Here is a 22,830-nt window from a genome sequence, read left to right on the forward strand (position 1 = left end):
AATGTATAGCACTGTTAGGGTGCCTTCACACTACATAATTCTAGCGGAATTAAGCGCGGGGAACTCCGCGAGACCTGTTCACACTGAGCCATTTCAATTATAATTGTTCTGCACAGAAAATGAACATGTTCATTCTTTGTGCGGAATATCGCGAGCACTGCATAGCTGTCAATGGTCACGGGGTCCTGCCGCCGAAGGCGGCAGCTACCAGACTGAATCTCCGCTCGCTGAATTCTGCATGATTTGCCCAATGTGAACGCACCCTATGGCTGGGTTCACATATGTGCAGCGTCCGGCACAGTTTCCCTCCGGTGAGCACCAGAGGGAAACTGGTGCTAGAACTGATCCCTTTCTGTTGAATGGGACCGTTCACAATCATCCAGCGTCTCAATTATTACGCCGGATGGTTGGACATGCCGGACGGCACCGGACAGTGGAACGCAGCTTGTAGTGCTCCCCTGTCCGCTGTCCAGAAACAATGGATGCCGGATGCCACACATCTGATCACAACTTGTCATCAGCTGTGACATCAGTTGCATTGAGATTTAGGCCGAGTTCACCTATGCTGGCTGCCGGATATATGTGAACCCAGCCTTATTTAGGCAGTGTGGGGTTATTAGAGAACTGAATGCATATGTTTTAGGCATGATATAGCTCTGTTAGGCTGGGTTCAGCATCGGTGAACTCATCCTAGATCTCGACACAACTGATGCCATAACTGATGACAACGTGCATCAGTTGTCATCAGTTGTATGGCATCTGGCATCCATTGTTTTTGGACACTGGACAGCGGAACTGTCACGATGCCGGCTGGCAGGTAGTGGATCCTCTGTGCCAGAGAGGGATAGCGAGGACCGTGCTAGTGGACCGGTTCTAAGACACTACTGGTTTTCACCAGAGCCCGCCGCAAAGCGGGATGGTCTTGCTGCGGCGGTAGTGACCAGGTCGTAACCACTAGCAACGGCTCACCTCTCTGGCTGCTGAAGATGCTGATGATGCTGAAGAAAGGCGAGGTACAAGGGAGTAGGCAGAAGCAAGGTCGGACGTAGCAGAAGGTCGAGGCAGGCAGCAAGGATCGTAGTCAGGGGCAACGGCAGGAGGTCAGGAACACGGGCTAGGAACAGACAAGGGAACGCTTTCACTAGGCACTGAGGCAACAAGATCCGGCCAGGGAGTGCAGGGGAAGTGAGGTAATATAGGGAAGTGCACAGGTGATCACACTAATAGGTAATTGGAAGATTGGGCCAGGCACCAACATTGGTGCACTGGCCCTTTAAATTGCAGAGACCCGGCGCGCGCGCGCCCTAGGGAGCGGGGCCGCGCGCGCCGGGACAGGACCGACGGAGAGCGAGTCAGGTACGGGGACCGGGGTGCGCATCGCGAGCGGGCGCCACCCGCATCGCGAATCGCACCCCGGCAGGAGGCGGGACCGCAGCGCACCCGGTCAGTGGATCTGACCGGGGCGCTGCAGCAACGGGGATGAGGCGAGCGCTCCGGGGAGGAACGGGGACCCGGAGCGCTCGGCGTAACAGTACCCCCCCCCTTGGGTCTCCCCCTCTTCTTGGGGCCAAAGAACCTGAGGAAAAAAAAGTCAATTTTTCCGTGAAGAGGTCCGATGCACATTAGGAGGGGTTCTGTGCGGAAACGCATGAGACTGGTCACAGGGACGTAGAACCTGTTGATAAGAGAGGCCAAAAAAAATTTTCCTGCAGATCCGGAATCCAAGGGGACCATAGTAGAGAAGGAGAAGGTAGAGGCAGATATCCGCACAGACACAGTAAGGCGTGGAGAAGCAGAGTTGACATCAAGAACTGTGTCACCTTTGTGCGGAGTCAGCGTACGTCTTTCCAGGCGGGGAGGACGGATAGGACAATCCTTCAGGAAGTGTTCGGTACTGGCATAGTACAAGCAAAGATTCTCCATGCGGCGTCGTGTCCTCTCTTGAGGTGTCAAGCGAGACCGGTCAACTTGCATAGCCTCCGCGGCGGGAAGCACAGGAACGGATTGCAGAGGACCAGAGGAGAGAGGAGCCGGGGAGAAAAAACGCTTCGTGCGAACAAAGTCCATATCCAGGCGGAGCTCCAGACGCCATCCGGAAGAAGGCATGTCAATGCGAGTGGCAAGATGAATGAGTTCATGTAGGTCAGCAGGAGTCTCTCGTGCGGCCAGAACATCTTTAATGTTGCTGGATAGGCCTTTTTTAAAGGTCGCGCAGAGAACCTCACTATTCCAGGACAACTCGTAAGCAAGAGCACGGAACTGAATGGCGTACTCGCCAATGGAAGAAACACCCTGTTCCAGGTTCAGTAGGGCAATCTCGGCAGAAGAAGCTCGGGCAGGCTCCTCGAAGACACCACGGACCTCAGCGAAGAAGGACTGGACTGTGGCTGTGGCAGAATCATTGCGGTCCCCATCAAACTTGTCCGGCAGGGACAAGCAGGGGTTAGGAACGGCCGGTTGCTGCGGAGGAGTTGCAGGAGCCGGCGGAGGAGATGGTTGTTGCAGCTGTAGCTGTGACTGAAGTTGCTGTATCTGCGGCAGCAGCTGCTGTGACTGAAGTTGCTGTATCTGCGGCAGCAGCTGCTGTAACTGTGAGTGAAGACGCTGTGTCTCGGAGATCAAGTATGCCAGCTGTTGATCTCGTTGGGCGATCTTTCCGCCAAATTTGTCCGGCAGGGACAAGCAGGGGTTAGGAACGGCCGGTTGCTGCGGAGGAGTTGCAGGAGCCGGCGGCGGAGAAGGTAGTTGCAGCTGTAGCTGTTGCTGTATCTGCGGCTGCAGCTGCTGTATCTGTGACTGAATACGCAGTGCCTCGGAGGTCAAGTATGCCAGCTGTTGATCTCGTTGCGCTATCTGTTGCGACTGCTGGGCGATCTGACGAGCTTGCTGGGCGACCAGCGTAGGGAGGTCAGCGACAACTGGCAGAGGAACTTCAGCGGGATCCATGGCCGGATCTACTGTCACGATGCCGGCTGGCAGGTAGTGGATCCTCTGTGCCAGAGAGGGATAGCGAGGACCGTGCTAGTGGACCGGTTCTAAGACACTACTGGTTTTCACCAGAGCCCGCCGCAAAGCGGGATGGTCTTGCTGCGGCGGTAGTGACCAGGTCGTAACCACTAGCAACGGCTCACCTCTCTGGCTGCTGAAGATGCTGATGATGCTGAAGAAAGGCGAGGTACAAGGGAGTAGGCAGAAGCAAGGTCGGACGTAGCAGAAGGTCGAGGCAGGCAGCAAGGATCGTAGTCAGGGGCAACGGCAGGAGGTCAGGAACACGGGCTAGGAACAGACAAGGGAACGCTTTCACTAGGCACTGAGGCAACAAGATCCGGCCAGGGAGTGCAGGGGAAGTGAGGTAATATAGGGAAGTGCACAGGTGATCACACTAATAGGTAATTGGAAGATTGGGCCAGGCACCAACATTGGTGCACTGGCCCTTTAAATTGCAGAGACCCGGCGCGCGCGCGCCCTAGGGAGCGGGGCCGCGCGCGCCGGGACAGGACCGACGGAGAGCGAGTCAGGTACGGGGACCGGGGTGCGCATCGCGAGCGGGCGCCACCCGCATCGCGAATCGCACCCCGGCAGGAGGCGGGACCGCAGCGCACCCGGTCAGTGGATCTGACCGGGGCGCTGCAGCAACGGGGATGAGGCGAGCGCTCCGGGGAGGAACGGGGACCCGGAGCGCTCGGCGTAACAGGAACCCAGCAAGTGTGTCCAACCATCCTGTGCCCAAATTGAAATGCTGGATGATTGTGAACTGTCCTTGTGAATGGGGTCAGTTCTAGCAGTGCGTTCACCGGAGGGAAACTATGCCAGACGCCGGACATATGTGAACCCTGCCTTATTTGGGCATTTTGTGCACTGTATTGAGGTACTAATTGAACACCACATGGTACTAATATTTGGTTGTACTTTTCTACTGTTTATAATAATTTTAAATACTGCTCCTTGATAAATGTTCATTTGCTATGTGGTGCATGTTTTGCTGTGTAAGGGCCCATGCACACTACGGATATTCCGTTCTGAATTATTCCAAGCTAAATCCCCTTGTGGCAACAACCCATTGTGTTCAGTGGGATTCTGCTGCTCTGTGCACACTTTTGAAGTTCTGTTGCAGAACATCTATGTGGAATTTAGCAAAATCAGCCAGCAAAAGCCCATTTGTCAATGGGCTTTGAATTTTGGCCTGTGTTTCTGCAAAAACTCTGAATCTGGTGCAGGTGCACATTCCGAGAGGAAATTCAGAGCAGAATCTCTTTGCTGAATTTCCTCTCAAAATGTGCACCCGCAAAAATAAAGAGGATTCGGCGCTTAATTTCTGTGGGAATAGTCATGAAATAAGATCCGAAATTTAAAGTCCCACTGACAATGGGCTTTTCCAGGCAGAACTCCACTAAAAGAATGAGCATGCTCATTTTTTTTCCGTCACAATCTGGATCCGTGTTAGAACTTCTGAGGGATTTACTGACACAAAACTAGTTATCTTTTTTTTGTTTTCAAAATTTATCTCTGTTCAGTGGTGTACAGATGTGCTCTGCAGCCATAAATCTGAGTCCCCATAGCTGGACTAGCGGCAGCCCTATTTTAAATTGGTATAATAATTATCTGGTGCTAAAGCATAATTCGATATTGGATGAAGTTGGTTTATCTGGTTTAACTATAGATACAGTGTGGATCAAAAGTTTGGGCACCCCAGGTAAAAATTTGTATTAATGTGTATAAAGAAGCCAAGGAAAGATGAAAAAATATCCAAAAGGCATCAAATTGCAGATTATACATTCTTATAATATGGCAACAAAAGTTAGATTTTATTTCCATCATTTACACTTTCAAAATAACAGAAAACAAAAAAATGCCATCTGCAAAAGTTTGGACACCCTGCAGAATTTATAGCATGCACTGCCCCCTTTGCAAAGCTGAGACCTGCCAGTGTCATGGATTGTTCTCAATCATCATCTGGAAAGACCAGGTGATGTCAATCTCAAAGGTTTTAAATGCCCAGACCCATCTGACCTTGCCCCAACAATCAGCACCATGGGTTCTTCTAAGCAGATGTCTAGAAATCTGAAACTGAAAATAGTTGACGCTCACAAAGCTGGAGAAGGCTATAAGAAGATAGCAAAACGTTTTCAGATGTCAATATCCTCTGTTCAGAATGTAATTAAGATAGTGGTACACTATTCCACTATAAAGAGATACTTGTGCAAATATGGTCTTCATGGAAGAGTCATCAGAAGAAAACCTCTTCTACGTCCTCACCACAAAAATCAGTGTTTGAACTTTGTAAATGAACATATAGACAAGCCTGATGCATTTTGGAAACAAGTTCTGTGGATCGATGTTAAATCAAGGACCGAGGTTAAAATGTAACTTTTTGGCGGGAATGAGCAAAGGTACGTTTGGAGAAGAAAGGGAACAGAATTTAATGAAAAGAACCTCTGTCCAACTGTTAAGCATGGGGGTGGATCAATCATGCTTTGGGGTTGTATTGCAGCCAGTGGCACAGGGAAAATCTCACGAGTAGAAGGAAAAATGGATTAAATAAAATTTCAGCAAATTTTGGGTGATAACTTGATGCCATCTGTGAAAAAGCTGAAGTTAAAGAGAGGATGGCTTCTACAAATGGATAATGATCCTAAACACACCTCGAAATCCACGGGGGATTACATCAAGAGGCATAAACTGAAGGTTTTGCCATGGCCTTCACAATCTCCTGACCTCAACATTATTGAAAATCTATGGATAGACCTTAAAAGAGCAGTGCGTGACAGACAGCCCAGAAATCTCAAAGAACTGGAAGACTTTTGTAAGGAATAATGGGCAACGATACCTCAAACAAGAATTGAAAGACTCTTGGCTGGCTACAAAAAGCGTTTAAAAGCTGCGATACTTGCCAAAGGGGGCAGTACAAGATATTAACTCTGCAGGGTGCCCAAACTTTTGCAGATGCCATTTTTTTGTTTTCTTTTATTTTGAAAGTGTAAATGATGGAAATAAAATCTAACTTTTGTTGACATATTATAAGAATGTCTAATCTGTATTTTGATGCCTTTTGGAGATTTTTCCATCTTTCCTTGGCTTCTTTATGCACATTAATACAATTTTTTACCTGGGTGCCCAAACTTTTGATCCCCACTGTATGGGTTCTTTTGTTGGTAAAACTGTATTGTCTAAACAAAGTGTATTAGGGTCAGTTCACATGTGCATATTTTGTGCTGCAGATTTGCTGTAGCAGATTTTGCTGTCCATTGAAGTCAATGGGCAGCAAAATTTGCTAATGCAAATCTGCAGAAATAAGTACAGGTGAACTGACCCTAATACACTTTGTTTAGGCTGCAATCAAAAATTAAATAAAAATGTTTTTTCTTTCCTATATTTGTCAACAGTTTAAAAAAAATGCAAGTCCATTCACACTGTGTTAAGCAGTTATACACATGGAAGGCTCGCATGTGTATATCTAAAATATTCATATGATGGATACCTTTTAGTGGCATCTGTCACACATAAGGTCCCAGCTTAAAAAATTAATAAATAAATAAATATATATATGTAGTATATACCTTTTTTACACGATCCTGCTCAATGGAATAGCAAGAAGGTCCATGCTATTTTATCAGGCAGACCCTTTTGCAAACGTCCCGAACGGAGTCCAAAATGGCACATTTTTGGCCTTCTTCCGGAGGTCTATAGTATTTGTGTTAAATGGACTTGGCTGTATAATGTTTATTTCAATGCAGTGTGAAAACGGTCTGAGCCCATATTTACATACATACACACAGTGTTAGGTTGCATCTTTTTACCCATAACAAAAGAAGGATTTTTCTTATTTGCAGCTGTATTTTGCTGGCCAGCTTTTTCTAAAATAATGACTGGTAAATCTTTTGTGCGGAAGAAAAGGTGCTCTGTGAATGTGCTAAAAAAACTGCCGTCTATTTCCAGTTATTGAGTTTAATGGAAACTGTCTGCTTTTGCCCATAACAACAAATCACAGCTCATTTTCAAACATTACTGAGCTCTGGTAAAGTAAAAGCTGAGCTGTGATTGGCTGCTGTGGAAAAAAACAGGCAGTTTTTGTTTCAGGCAAATTGATATATCTGGGCCAATATACATTGCTATGGGCAAAACCAGACAGTTTCCATTAAACTCAATAACTGGAAAAAGACCAATGTTTTTGGTACATGCAGAGGCAACTCTGTAAAGACAGAGTTAAATAACAACCTACAAATAACATGTTTTCCACACATTGGGGGAGATTATACAAAACCTGTGTAGAGGTAGAGTGGTGCAGTTGTTCATAGCAACCAATCAGATTGTTTCTTTCACTTTTCACAGTTCTCTGTCAAAGAGGAAAAGTTGCTGATTTGCCCATAGCAACCAATCAAATTGTTTCTTTCATTTCTCAGAAGCCTTTTCAAAAATGAAAGAAGCAAGCTGAAGCACCACTCTTCCTCCACACAAGCTTTGATAAATCTCCCCCTATGGAGGCAATTTCTCAAAACCTGTCCAGAGGAAAAGTTTCTGAGTTGCCCATAGCAACCAATCAGATTGCTTCTTTAATTTTTGAAAAGGCTTCTAAGAAATGAAAGAAACAATTTGATTGGTTGCTATGGGCAAATCAGCAACTTTTCCTCTGGACAGGTTTTCATAAATCTGTGCAAGGAAAAGTTGCCCAGTTGCCAACCAATCAGAGCACAGAAGTGGAGTGGTATAAATGTTCGTTTTTTTTAACATTTGCACAATATTTTGGCACCTTTTTATAAAGATGCATTTAATAAATCTCGTCCACTGCATAGTCAAGAAAGAAGCACTGCATTTCACTTTTGCCAAAGTTGTCTATTTTGAAATTCCAAATTTCAGCCAATAAAATGTCAGAAAGGCAATGATAAATCTCCCCCATTAGGTCTAAGCACAGTGAGAAAAGAGAAAACAAAGGCGCTCCCTGTGGAGTATAGCTAACACCTTGGATCACGGAGAGGGGGAGGGTAAATCACTGCTTACCAATACAGGTTGTGTACCCGCATACACAACAATGGTAAACGTATAGAGGAAATACAAACCCGTCTGCAGCCTTCCTGAAGTAGTATCACCAAATAGAGCAGGACTTCATGGGTACAGGATTCACGGCGCTGACCAGGTCAAAGAACCATGGGACTAGAGGTAATCCACCGACTGGTTTATTGGTAACAATGGAACGAGTTTCGCTGCACATGCGCCGTGAATCCTGTGCCCATGAAGTTCTGCTCTATTTGGTAAGCACAGTGAGGTCAGAACTATAAACTGTGGGCCCCTAATAGCAAAATGTATTATGGGTAGCAATATATTTTACATGCACAAAAAATAACCGCTGTATATTCCAAGCAAACAGAGTTTTGTTGAATTTGACAATTTCGAAACAGAATACATGAATACAAGTTGTGTACTTATTTTGATAGCAACCATTGGAAGTTAATGAATTTCAGTTTAGTCTTCTTTTAAAGAATACTATACGGACAATAAGAACAATAATGGTAAATGGAATACCTTTAAAATATTTTAAATTTACCTTCCTCTTAAGAAAAATAAAATAGCAAAACCAAACTTACTTTCTCCCTCTTGTTGAGTTAAACGTCCCGCCATATTTCTTCCGGTTAAGGATGAGAGCAGCAATTTCGGGGACGTATCGGGCAAACATTGCCTGAGTGCGTGGAACGAGAAATAGGAAGAAAAAAACAAAGGACAAATAGCATGCAGAGAGGTTCGCCCTGCAGCAATGACACCACGCCTTGGTCAATACTTACTTCCGTCCACTAACTGCACTATAAGAACCACCATATTTCTTTCGGTTTCCTATTAACTCTATGATTTCGGGGACGTAGCTGGCAAACATGGCCTAGGAAGGAAGACAGGAGACAGAAGAGAAGACTAAAAAGAAAGAAAGGACGTCTGTTGCAGAAAAGGACACGCTTGACATAGGGGGTGGAGTTGGGGGAGCAGCTCCAGCTATATAAACCAGGTTTGGATGAATTTATTTTACACACAAATAGTGCATTTTAATGTATATATATATATATATATATATATATATATATATATATATATATTTTACCTACACCAGATTAAAGGAATGAAACGACAGAGTACAATGCTTGTATAAGGAGTATTGTCAAGTAATAAAAGTCACACTAGAGTTACTTTATATATGGCCTTTACCTTCCTACACATTGTGACATGTTCCAGCCGTAGCATATAGCATATATCTACAGACAAGGGCAATAAGTAACAACCAGCTATTCACTTGTTCATACATTTCTAAGAGGAATAACAAAGAAATGCAGAAGAAAAGGTACTCAGCATTGTTATTGTTTATGAGGAATACAGGAAAGATGTCAAAGAATGTCACTGAGTCAGTACAGCAATCTCCAAAAATATTTGGTGCTGTTAACAATGTGTTGACCTAAATGGCTTCTACATTAGGTGAAGAATGGTCAGTGTACAAGTGCTGAATTTAGAAAAGCAAATAGGTGAGCACAGATGTGAACTTATTCTACCATTAATGAACTGTAAACATTGAATGACTCTATATAAAACTTTATATTGAGAAAACAGACACATTTTCTTTTTTTTTTTTATATATAGTTTGTACCTGCATCTGCCAAAGGGCAGCAAAATGCAAACTCAAAGGCGAATGTGCTCTCCCAATAGTTTGCACAGTTTCAGATAACTCGAAAATGTTATATGACTCAACAGATCAAAATATAGGTAAAATTAAGCTTTATCTTTATACTAATATTTCCTATGTAGTCATTCATGTAAAACCCTGCTTGCTTACAATTTACACACATTACATATATATATATATATATATATATATATATATATATATATATATATATTTATATATATACATACATAAATATTGTATATTCGAAAGTGGGCTTTTTGGTGACTATATTATTATCATTAGTATTGAGTGCACAAGGTGTACTGCCCTGAATGGGCAAATAATCACATATATACATTGATGTCTATATTTAATTAGGAATACAAGTACAATATTATAAAGGTATGAGGGGCAGACCCTTCATAACATGGCACTTGTATGGTACTCTAATGCAGAGAAGTACACCACCATGCATTCAAAGATACAAGTCATACAAAACTATAATAAGCTACATTAGTAGAAGCGCGTCTGTTTCATGACGGTTTGTAGGTATCAATATTATGTTAAAAAGTAGTGCATAATAAGGAATTGGGTATAGCAGCTTTGAAAGCTTAGAAACATTATAACATTTTCCCAAATACTTTTTCTATGTCAATCTCTCATGGAATTTGTGATATTGCAATCATTCAGTAGGAACCTTTATTGTTTACTTCCAGAGAATAAAAATAAAAAAATAAAAAAACTCTCCAGGTCACAGTGAACACAATATGATCAAGGAATATTTTATGCACCAAAAGTAAACAAAAAAAGTTCCCATCCAATGTATGCCAGCAGATGTCTTGAAAACTATAAGAGTATATTAGAATTATTGGGAAAAAAAATTAGCAAAATGTAGAACTTTTATTTACTGAAACTATAATATTCATTGATCACATCTGACTATAGTCAAAGTTATTAAAAGCCTAATTTTCACTTTAAACAATCAAATAAAATAACTAATCATATAATGCATGTAGTCTGAATTTCTATTGGTTTAAGATTTTAATAATTTCATTCCTAAAAATCTGGTGCAGTTCAGTTCAGCAAAGGGCTGATCAACCCTCCTACATGTCTGTCACTTATACACATTCTCAACCAAGCCCTGGTTGCTCAATGGTAGCATGGAGCTGATCTCCCTTTGCCGAGCGTGTTTGAAAGAGCAAAAATACTTGGGTCTACCAAACAATACCCAAAGAATAAGAAAAAAAGGGGGGATGTCACAAAAATCCACAAAAAGGTATACATTACAAAAATCGAATCGCAATAAAAAGGAGAAATGACCAGAAGGTGCCTTTTCTGTGAATCATGAATTAAAGTCTGCAAGACATTTCAAGAGGAGATCTCCAAACAGAACACACAGGTTAGTTCCCATAAGATTTTAACAGTTTAATAGGGTTGCAAAAGAGTTAGAAGCTCACAGACAGAGAACATTGAGACATTTTATGAGTTTCCTTTGATCTCTATTACTATAGGGTTATTATTGTTTACAACTTACATCTTGTTAGAGCTAAACAAAAGCAGTGGCACTTACAGTTGCAAGAAAAATAAGTGAACCCTTTGGAATTGCCTTGATTTCTTCATTTATTAATAAAACATTATCTGACTGTTATATCCAAGTCACAATCATAGATAAATACAATTTATACACATTCATCTATAAAATAAATGTTGATATACATTTATATTCGATGTTCCCTCAATGATCACAAGGTTTCCAAGCACCTATGACAGGAAAGCAGCCCCAAACCATGATTCTTTTTCTACCATGCTTGGTTTTGTTGTTAAAAAACTTGAGACATTCTATTTTTCTGAACAGCAGAAGTTTCCTTCATAATGTAATTTTTGTCATTATTAAGGTCTTTTGCTGATGAATTTTAGATGTTGAGATTGAAAAAGTACTCATAACGGGCATAAATACATGTATAAATACATGTAAAAAGTTGCGGATTGCATAACAAGTTTGGCACAAACACCATAGTAAATGTGGGGCTATGTGTTCCATTAAAGATATAAGCAATAAACCTGCATTATTAGTTTAGTAAAATTGTATTTGTCTACAGTTTTGATAATAATCAGACGATATATTATTAGCAGTCAATGGAAAAACCCTGGTGATTCCAAAAGGTTACATTTCTTGCAACTCTGTTTCTTGACCTGTAGCTATAATAGAATTGATAAGGAAAGTCTATGTATAGAAACATGTGGCGTATCTCTATTTCTACTTATTTTAAAAGTACATCAGAGGTATCAGAGGAAATATGAAACTGTGCCACAGCCACAGATCTGGGCTAAAATATGCAACTTTAGAGGATTTTTGCTGCTCACACCAAGGGGCCATGACGTAGGTGTGAAGGAGACTGGAAGGGGTCTTACACTGACGAAGCCTGCTGGGGAGCACATTCCTCACATGAAACTTTAGGGCTGACTTAGGGCCATTGAGCCTCTGGATTGAGAGAAGTGTGCCTCTTATTTAATCCAACAGACCTTTACTGTCATATGACATGACACAGTTTGTGCTAAGCAGTGTGTTAAAAAGGCCCCTATCAGAAAACAACCGTGCACTTTCAGATACACAGAAACATGCAGTAGGATATAGAAAGTGAAAGAAATATATAGATATATTATAAATTATTTTATTAAATAGAATTTTAAGATTCTGTTCACACCGGTGTTAAGTTAAAAAGGAACACTGGCCTCTCCTGACCTGCCTGTTTTAGTAAACACATGTATTCCCCATAAAACTATTCTGGAACATCTTTTCCTAAAACTTTGTGTTGTTCCATTAATCATCTGTATTCTTACTAGAAATGTTTGACTAAATAGCCAACTTGGTGTTACCAGCTAAAGGTATGTTCCTAAACTGTCTGAGACTATACTCCACTGCCGCAGCAACCCAACGCTGGGTGCGGGTTTCGGGGGTCGTGAAGTCGCGGGCTCGCCCTCATAATGTCACACAACGCCCCTCAATACAAGTCCATGGGAGGGGGCAAGGTGGATGCCATGCCCCCTCCCATAGAGTTGCATTGAGGGGGCGTGGCGTGATGTCAGAAGGGGCGTGGTCGTGGCATCATGACGCCCGTACCCAGCGTTCGGAACAAAATGTTCAGAATGCTGGGGCAGTGGAGTACCCCTTTAAAGCTTACAGTGTTAGAGAGTGTAGGGGCTCGCAAGAGACTGAGAACCCTTAACATGGGTTGCTAGCTTTCGTATTTTGGCCTAAATATCAACATGTTTATCATATGAGTATATTTAGATTTTTTTATGATGTGGTCTAGCCTTGTGATGCTGGGTGGGCCCAGGATGTCAGTGCTTTGTTTGGAGAACATGGAAGATACTGGGCCGCCCGCCTGATTGAATAGTATGGGCATCACAAATAGGTTGTTATAGCCACCATGGTGCACTGCATGCTATCATGTAACTGGCACCCAGTATATGCTTAATCTGTGTCAACTATAATACTAAGCAGCTACCCTACTCATGAATTGTAGGCGTATAAGTGGTTGTTCATTAGTATTTTGCACCTGTGTGAACCCCCTTATAAAGCATTGCGGCTGATCTGCATCATAATGGTAATAGTTGCCTAATCTGCCCAGTAATTAGTAAATGTGTTCTCTTTACTGTGATTTTATGAGTGTAGAGACACGCCCCCTACTGGTACCACCCTGTTGACTACTTAGCCACACAGTTCTAAGTAAGAATAGTAGATGAATGACACAACAGAGAAATAAGATGATTCAGAACTATTATTCTTACACAATTATAATTGTTATTTGTTACAAGTATTTGCTAAAACATACAGGTGAGTAGAAGCCACGGGGTCTCTTTAATACCCAGAATCTCTTGTATTTTCATGCTTATTCCATCATATTTTTACAAATAGGAATAGCTCAGAATATTATACTATTCCTTCCATTAAATGCATTTATGCTAGCAATTCCACTTTAAATACATTAAAATAAAGAATGAACAAAATGTTACTTGTATCTTCTTACGAATGAAAACAAATAAAGATGGAAAGTAGAAGTTTCTTGACAATGAATTGCAGTTTGCTCTGACATTCACAATAGTGCATCAGCAAATATGCACTAATTCACTGGAAAATGCACCTCTGGTTACATAACAGATGTATAAATGTAAAAAAAAAAAAAAAAAGACATTTAAGGAGACAGGGCATAAATTATGCCAAATAAAAACCGATGATTATCAAAAAAAAAAAAAAAAAAAAAGAATAAAAATGTAATTATAGTTATATATATATATATATATATATATCATAAACATAGATCCATTGGAAAAAAAAAAAAAAAAGGAAAAAAAAAACTGCAAAAAGTCCCAATTTTCATTGGGGACGTCCCTTAAATGTTTGGATCTAGGAAGTGGTGGGGATACATAAAACAAAACTAAACAGACAAAAAAGTTTGCGGAAAAAAAAGGTGATGCTATTTTGGAGGGTCACACACTAGGGAGAGTGGGGTAAAGGGGAAGTTCAGTCTATTTATAAAATAATACACATAAATACAGAGCCATGTTTTGTCCAACAAACATGTATGATTTAACCTACTGTGGTCAAAGGTGGCTGCTGGAGATATCCTTTCACTACCTACATCTGAGAAAAGAGGGATGGAATGCTAGGATAAGAAATATTCAGGCCTATGAAAACTCAGGAAGCTATAATAATGATAATAATAATAATAATGTTATACTATAAAATGCTATCCTCACTGAAATTGAAGCATTAATGTGAATGTTATGGTTGATGCAAACTTGTCGGCCAACTTGCAGCACAACACCTTCTGTGAAAATTCCAGTATGACCCATTATGACGAGAGCGTGCTGAGTCAATGGCACCAAACATATATGTATGGTCATAGGAGGTACCAAGCCTCAGATCCAACCCCAGACCAGAGTTTAAAAAATGACTCAATTTGTCTCTATGTCCTGGTCTTTGGTCCTATAATGCATGCAACACTTTTAGCAGGGACTATGGGACTATAGCTGATGCAACTAACTTACGAATATTAGAAAGATGTGTACAAATGACATTTGGTCATATAAGGAGTTATTCACACCACATGTTTCATATGGGTGAAACATCTCCTGGCATATATACCCCTGAATGCCTGCACACTTTATTAGCCAAACTTAAAGCAGTTCTCCAATCGCAAGGGTAACAACCACTGGCTCCTGAGAATGGGGACATACTTGTACATGTACTGCTTCTCTATGTTACTGCCAAACATTTCCAAGTTCAGCACCATAGACAATAAATAGAACGGTGGCCATGCAGGTGAAGTCTGCCCATTCATCATGGGGGTCTGACCGCTGGGACTCCCGCCTATCCCTGTTTTTGGTCAGAGCCCCATGATGTGCCTGTTATCCTGTGGATTGGGGATAACTTGTGATGAGATGGGAAAAACCTTCTTAAGTCAAAAGGGTATGTCCAGATCCCACAAATCCCGCTGTATTGGGCTATGTTCACACAGTGTATTTTCAATGCATTTTATTTAAAAAATTTTTTATTGGTAACATCAAAAGTTACTGTAAAATTGTGGAAAATTTGTGTTAGTTTAAAAAAAAATATTGTGCTCTTTGTAAGCCTATGGCCAATAGGTTGTCTGTGCGCACAGTATATAAAAAAGGATGGATTTTTTAGCATCCATAAATGTTTTACATGTCACCTGTTTACAGATAATATATGTCCATTTTCTTTATACACCGTACAGACAATCACTTTGCATTAAAGCATACATGTCATTTGAAAAAACTTTTTATGTAATGTAGATAATACCATAATGTATATTTGAAATTAGTAAAGAATTGGTTAAAATTTTCTATAGTTTTGGATTAAATACAGGAAGTGTAGGCAGACAAGTAGGGCTCTGTGAAGTGAGGACAAGCAAGGCTCTGTGCACTGAGAACATGCAGGGCTCTGTACACTGAGGACAAGCCGGGATCTGTACACTGAGAAAAAGCAGGGCTCTGTACACTGAGGACAAGCCGGGATCTGTACACTGAGAACAATCAGGGCTCTGTACACTGAGGACAAGCAGGGCTCTGTACACTGAGAACAAGCAGGGCTCTGTACACTGAGGACAAGCAGAGCTCTGTGCAATGAGGTCAAGCAGGGCTCTGTACACTGAGAACAATCAGGGCTCTGAACACTGAGGACAAGCTTGGCTCTGTGCACTGAGGACAAGCAGGGCTCTGTACACTGAGGACAAGCAGGGCTCTGTACACTGAGGACAAGCAGTGCTTTGTACACTGAGGACAAGCAGGGCTCTGTACACTGAGGACAAGCAGGGCTCTGTGCAGTGAGGACAAGCATCGCTCTGTACACTGAGGACAAGCAGGGCTCTGTGGAATGATGACAAGCAGGGCTCTGTACACTGAGGACAAGCTGGGCTCTGTACACTGAGGACAAACTGGGCTCTGTACACTGAGGACAAGCAGGGCTCTGTACACTGAGGACAAGCAGGGCTCTGTACACTGAGGAGAAGCAGGGCTCTGTGCAGTGAGGACAAGCATGGCTCTGTACACTGAGGACAAGCAGGGCTCTGTACACTGAGGACAAGCAGGGCTCTGTACACTGAGGACAAGCAGGGCTCTGTGCAGGGCTCTGTACACTCAGGCTCTATTGATATGCTCCTGCCTCACACAGCAGGATGATTGACAAGCCAGGAGCCAGCACAGAGCCCTGCTTGTCCTGCCCACACTTTCTGTATTTGGTCCCCTCACAGGCAATAGCTGCATTTTTTACATTAAAATATAAAAAAAAATTTAACCAATGTATATTACAAATATACATATAATGTAATAATCTACATTATATAAAATCTTTAAAAAAAAATGACAGGTACACTTTAATATTTATTGGTTTAGTTTGTGCCTATTTTTACAAGATCAATTCCTTTTTGTCCATACCCCACCTCTTCTGATAAGATGTACAGTAGGTGTAGGAGAGGAGTTAGTCGGTAAAACAGTATGGATCATTCTGTAGCATAATTTATTACAGCTGTATTTTAATACACTGCAGTTGTAAATACCGTTTTAGATAAAATTTGAAATGCAGCACAGCAAGGTAGATGCACGGCTATGATGTGGTAGCCTCCAACCTGCCAACACTTTGACCCAGTGTTATTTCATATTGTTTGTTGGAATAATAAGGGACCACGGGGTGACAAAAAAGGGTAAAAAGCAAAGAGGAAGTAGTCTGAAACCTAAAAAAATATTTCCACAATAACTAGTAAATCCAAATTTAATGCTTAACCCTTTATGTACGGAAGAGACTGTGCTTAACCCTTTATATGCCGAAGGAATGTATATTGGCCACTTCAGTATATGTTAATATTTAGCTCAATAAAAGAATTGAAAACACAAATTTTTTCTTTAATGCTTTATGAGAAGCCAGTAGAAAGCTGGTGTCCTATAAAGCTATAAAGGGCACACATGAGCAATCTACCTGCCCCAATGCTACAGCATGGAAAGTATTGAGCATCACAGGGACTCACAAGCTCTGCAAAGGGAGGAGCAACATGGAATAAAAGACCCACTTGGAAAACTACAATTGTGGTTCAAGTGATGCTCAGTACAAATAGATAACATCACTGGAACATCAAACATTCTGTAAACTAGTTATAACAGTTCAGTAGGTTTGCTACTGAGTGGACAACAAAATTTATATGGTAGATGAATCTATTAAACATATACTGTACTATAACATGAAAACCTGCAGAGCTATGGTCCTCATCAAATGTGAGGTTATTCCAAAAATAAAGAAAAATAACTAAGAATATACACTATGTATTAGATACAACATGATGAATATTACTCCAAATGCAACCCTAATGGGGCAAAATAAACCCAATGGGGGAGTTTACTAAAATGTTTGTTCCTTTTTATGGTACATTTTGCTTTATTTTCTCTGCCTGTGACTTTTTAGATACATTTATTATGCATTTGCAGCATTTTCTTTGGTCTACAAAAGGGATGAGGGTCAATGTGGGTTTTCAGAAACATGTAGTATTTTTAACTCCCACTTAATGGGAGGTGTATGCTTCACAAGAGAAAAAACGTGCTATGAAAAATTGTGCCAAATTCACCATACACCTTGAGACGATTTGATAAATTTTGTGAATTTAACATTGGTTTAAGCAAGAAAATGCAAGCAACAAAGATGGGGTAAAAAAGCTGCAAATGATAAAATTTCCCCAATGAGTACTAAAGCTATAGGGAAGATGATTTTTATTGATAAAAACACTTTGTACTGGAGCTTTATTAGACATGTATGTTAATTTGTAACACCCACTATTCATTGCACTATTGTACGTTCCGGGAATGAAAACTTTATGATTCTTACAGCCTTCAATCTCCTAAGCATCTAGGACTCCTTTTCTTGGCCTCACTTTGGTTCCATTGTCCACTTTTAAATATACCAAAATGATTAAGCAAATGTGTCATCTCTGACACGATAAAGGAAGGAATTGCCATTTGGAGTAAAAAATCATCAGTGAATAAAAGGCGCAAAATCAACATTAAAAATGGCACAGATCCACATAACAGACCTAACAAAGTACATGATACAGTAAGTATTGAAGTGAGCAGAATATGAGATGATGCAGTATGTACAGAACAGAAGTTTAGAGAATTGTTTTCTGTTGCCTGATTAAAAAAAAATATTGACATTTTGCTGTCAATATTACTGCAAGAACTAAGGCCTTTGTACAGTAGATCTGTTTTGCTGATGGTGAAAAAATAACTATTGATAGGCTAATATTCCACTTGTTTTTTTTTTCTGGCAGTTTTTAGAAAGCTGCCACTGCAGTTTTTGAGCCAAAGTCAGAAATGTGTTCAAAAGGAATAGGACATATAAAGAAAGGACTTATACTTCTCCTCCCTTAGGCTAGGTTTCCACTTTCTTTTTTTTTACACAAAAAAAAAAAAAACGCCAGCAAAAACGCCAGGAAAACTGCCACAGCTTTTTCCTGCATTTTGGCATTTTTTCTGATGTTTTTCCGGGTGTATGGAAATAGCCAGTTTTGTCCCCTGTGTCAGTTTTCTAACTGTCTTCAGGTACCACTCTGTGGGTGAGATGAGGAATGATGTACAGCATCACTACTAACCTCCGTTGGCCGTATAGTATACAGGGGTGAATAGTGTACCAGTGCATACTATACAGGAGGGGGGAATCCTGTCACCAGACTGCCATGACTCCCTGCTCCTATAGCCCCTTTGGGCGGTATACAGAATATACAGCTATGTATAGATAGCTGTATATAGTGTATACAGAACACAAGGTCCACTTACCTCCCTTGCTTCTGTCCCCGTCGGGTCAGTGTAGCTCCTCCCCTAGTGATGACATCATTAGGGGGGTGGAGCTACAGACGCGAGTCAGGCTAGTAAGGGTCTGAAGCTCTGTTCACATTGTTCATTTTGTACAATATGAACAGACCCTTCTGGCCATGTCCTCCCAGACAGGGAGACTCCAGCTGTTGCTAAACTACAACTCCCAGCATGCCCAGAAAACCAAAGGCTGTCTGGGCATGCTGGAAGTTTTAGTTTTGCAACAATTGGAGGCTCTCTGTTTGGGAAGACATTGCATTATGGGCGCTCTCCCCAGCGGACATTGCCAAAAATGTTCTAACAAATTTTTTGTGTTTATTTTTTCTTCTCGTTTCAGATCCGCGTATGCAGAGGATTACGGCGGATTCGATGGATTACAGCGAATGAACTGGATTTTTTTTATTTTAATAAAATGGTTAACGAGGGCTGTGGGGGAGTGTTTTTTTTTTTTAAATAAAATCATTTTTCTAATGTGTCGTCTTTTTTGAATTTTCAGGCTTAGTAGTGGAAGCCGGTCTTATTGACGGAATCCAAAAACAGCTAGCGCTAACCCCCAATTATTACCCCGGTACCCACCGCCACAGGGGTGCTGGGAAGAGCCAGTACCAACAGGCCCGGAGCATCAAAAATGGCACTCCTGGGCCTAGGCGGTAACAGGCTGGCGTTATTTAGGCTGGGGAGGGCCAGTAACAATTGTCCTCGCCCACCCTGGTAATGTCAGGCTGTTGCTGCTTGGATGGTATCTGGCTGAGAATAAAAATATGGGGAACCCTATGCGTTTTTTTATTTTATTTATTTATTTTAAAAAAATGCATAGGGTTTACCGTCTTTTTATTTTCATAAACAGTTCACAGAGCCTCACAGAGCCTCACAGAACCTTACTAGCCTGGCTCCCATTTGAAGCTCCGCCCCCTAATTACATCATTTACACGGACCCAGACGGTACTGGAGGGAAGCAAGTGGACTTTGTCTTCTGTATGCACTATATACAGCTATCTATAGATAGCTGTATATAGTGTATACCACCCAAATGGTTAACCTACACTGTCTAGCAGTGTAAGTTAACTCTTTCCTTGCTGGGCTGGTGCATAGCGCACAGCTCAGCAAGGGGTTAAGTGAGCCAGCAATGTGTATACTGTATACACATTGCAGGCTCACTGTAAGTTCTTGCTGGGCAGTAGTTATATGATGTATATCTACTGCTCAGCATCGGCTGTTCTCCCGGCTCTATAGCCTTGGGTACAGCTGATCCTGACATTCACATCAGGAGGATCGCAGCAGGTGTCAGGAGGAGTGACATCTGTTGTGATCTGTACCTTACTGCAGGTACTACTGCTCCCAACATGGAGCACACTCTGCTCCATGCTGGGAGCTGTAGTACCTGCATTAATAGACAGATCACAGCGAGTGTAACTCTTGACACCTGCTGTGATCCTCCTGTATAATGTATAGATGTGTGCGGCCGGCCGCTCTTCTATGGTCCCCTGCACTGACGTATATATATATATATACCTATTCATATTTCCCACAGAGTTGTGATTGGCTGAAACCATCTGGCCAATCAGAGCTCTCTGTGGGAAATATGAATAGGTGTATATATATATACGGCAGTGCAGGGGACCATAGAAGAGTGGCCGGCCACATCTATATATTATACAGGATGATCGCAACAGACCCGGGCGATCTGTTAATTAGTACAGGTAATACTACTCCCATCATGGAACAGTGTGTTCTATGCTGTGAGTAGTGGTACTACCTAAAAAATGTTTTTTAAAAAGTGAAAAACACACACACACTACATTTGTATTATTGTCGGCTATATTTTTAGTGCCCTGTCTGCCCACATAAATTGATCCCTGTTTAATTAAAATGTTGTTATAAAAAATATAAATTTCATTAAATACAATTTTTTCCATCACTACTGTATCTTTTTTATTATTTTATTTTAATGGTACCCTACGAAATTTTTATAAAAAAAGGTATCGCCATCACTTTTTTGTCCAAAAAAGAATAAAAACCGCCTGAAAAAATGACAAAGTTAAAACCCACATGGTGTTTTTCTTGGTGCTTTTTCACTTCCATAGACTTCTATGGGAGAAAAACACCAAAGTCTCGACAAGAGGTAGTTTTTTAAAAACTGCCAAGGAGCCCAAAAACGCCAAAAGGATTAAAAAAAATGCCAAACTGAAAAACGCCAAGTGGATTTGGCATTTTGCAGTTCCCTATTGACTTGCCGCTAACATCTGGCCGCAGCATTTAAAAAAAATAAAAAAACATGCGGCAGAATAAGCGTTTGTATTGGCGTAGTGGAAACCTAGCCTTATGGATCTTCTTCTGACTTTGGCTCAAAAACTGCAGTGGCAGTTTTCCAAAAACTGCTAGAAAAAAAAAACAAGTGGAACCTTATCCTTACACATGGGTCAGGAGTACTTTAGCGTACTTGTAAGCCAAAAGTAGAGAGAGTTGAAAAAATTTAAGATTGTTCCTTTATACTTTTACACTTTTCTACTGGTTTTGACTTACAAACTGATGCAAAATACTACCATGTAAAAGTAGCTTTTATGTATATGAGGATTTTATATTATATCCCCCAACAAAAAGGAAAAAGTTAAAAGTCTATAAATCTAGTAATATGTCAGAATACAAAAATCTAAAAGGACTAAGACACTAAGTATACCAGGCATCCAAAAAAACATACATGGTACATCCAGTGCAGCCATGGTAGGCAATATGCTAGATCACATTACCCGAGAAAGGTCGTAAAAAGAGTCAATTGACAATAGAGAATGCACAGTAAAGCTAATATTACTTTTCTTAGGTCCGCTATGGGAAATTGTGCCATTGTATAAATGTGAAAAACAGTATCTGGAAAGGCATTCACTAGTTGAGTGTAAATATGGTTGAAATGAGCACTTGACATAATTTAGTAGCTGTTTTGTTCAATATGTTGGTCCTAAAGGGCAGATCCCAGGGCCACAGTTAACAAAACAGCATTCTTTACTGACATATCCTGGATAAGATAAGCAATCATACATACTATAAATGCATATCTTTTAAATGAATACTCAGTAAAAAGGCAGAGAACACTGTCTTGGAAGCGACATTCCATATGCCATATTAACCACTTACATGCAACCAGTGAAAAATGTTTGTAAGATAAATTTGGTTTGCTCTGCAGACCTTGATGCAAATATAAGAAAAAAAACTGAAGAAATTAAACTGCGTTTACCAAACCACCGAGAATGAAGAAGACCATGAAGAGTCGGCCAAGGGTGGTTTTTGCATAAACATCTCCATATCCCACAGTAGACATGGTCACCATTAGCAGGTAAACACATTCCCAATATGAGATGCTCTGTGAATTCCGAAAATCATCCCATGGGTCTCCAGAGTTCTCCACCTACACAGAAAACTCTTATTAGTAAATAATTTAGTGTACAAAACGAACAAAGGGGGAAAACTGGGGAGGAGGGGGTGTATCCAGACAACAAGATAAGTGATTTCATTGTAATACAGGTCATTAGAGAGCAAGAGCCAGATCTCTCAACTTTACTAGAGAATTAGAGAGCAAGTCCCGGCAGAAGCAAACGAAGGAAGCTATTTGACAGAGCAGTCTTTATTTCATAATAGTGTCTGGAACTGTAGTGGAAATAACTTGAGAGTTGAAACTCCTTGGGGGGGTACTATCATCCTAATGTATGGGCACACCGGGGCTGTTACTACCGTATTTTTATATATATGTAAGAACTGATTATATTATAAATATTATTACTGTTTGGAATGTATTACAGCAAGAACTCTATAGCAATTGAAAG

The 22,830-nt window shown here is 41.1% G+C and overlaps 1 protein-coding gene across 29 annotated transcripts in view; it reads right to left on the reverse strand.

Moving 5' to 3' along the window:
• KCNMA1 (potassium calcium-activated channel subfamily M alpha 1) overlaps positions 1-22,830 on the reverse strand; it is a 550,733-nt gene that overhangs the window by 226,271 nt on the left and 301,632 nt on the right. For 23 of the 29 annotated variants that reach the window (XM_056531312.1, XM_056531326.1, XM_056531316.1 and 20 more), the window contains exons 8-9: positions 22,245-22,415; positions 8,775-8,866 (exon numbers count right to left, since the gene is read on the reverse strand). In XM_056531312.1, coding sequence (XP_056387287.1) covers positions 8,775-8,866; positions 22,245-22,415 — 263 coding nt within the window. Of the gene's footprint in view, positions 1-8,579; positions 8,672-8,774; positions 8,867-22,244; positions 22,416-22,830 lie in introns of all 29 variants that reach the window. The other 6 variants (XM_056531315.1, XM_056531323.1, XM_056531311.1 and 3 more) reach the window with 1 other exon arrangement.

The sequence above is a fragment of the Hyla sarda genome, chromosome 7, assembly GCF_029499605.1.
Source record: "Hyla sarda isolate aHylSar1 chromosome 7, aHylSar1.hap1, whole genome shotgun sequence".
Lineage (NCBI taxonomy): Eukaryota > Metazoa > Chordata > Amphibia > Anura > Hylidae > Hyla > Hyla sarda.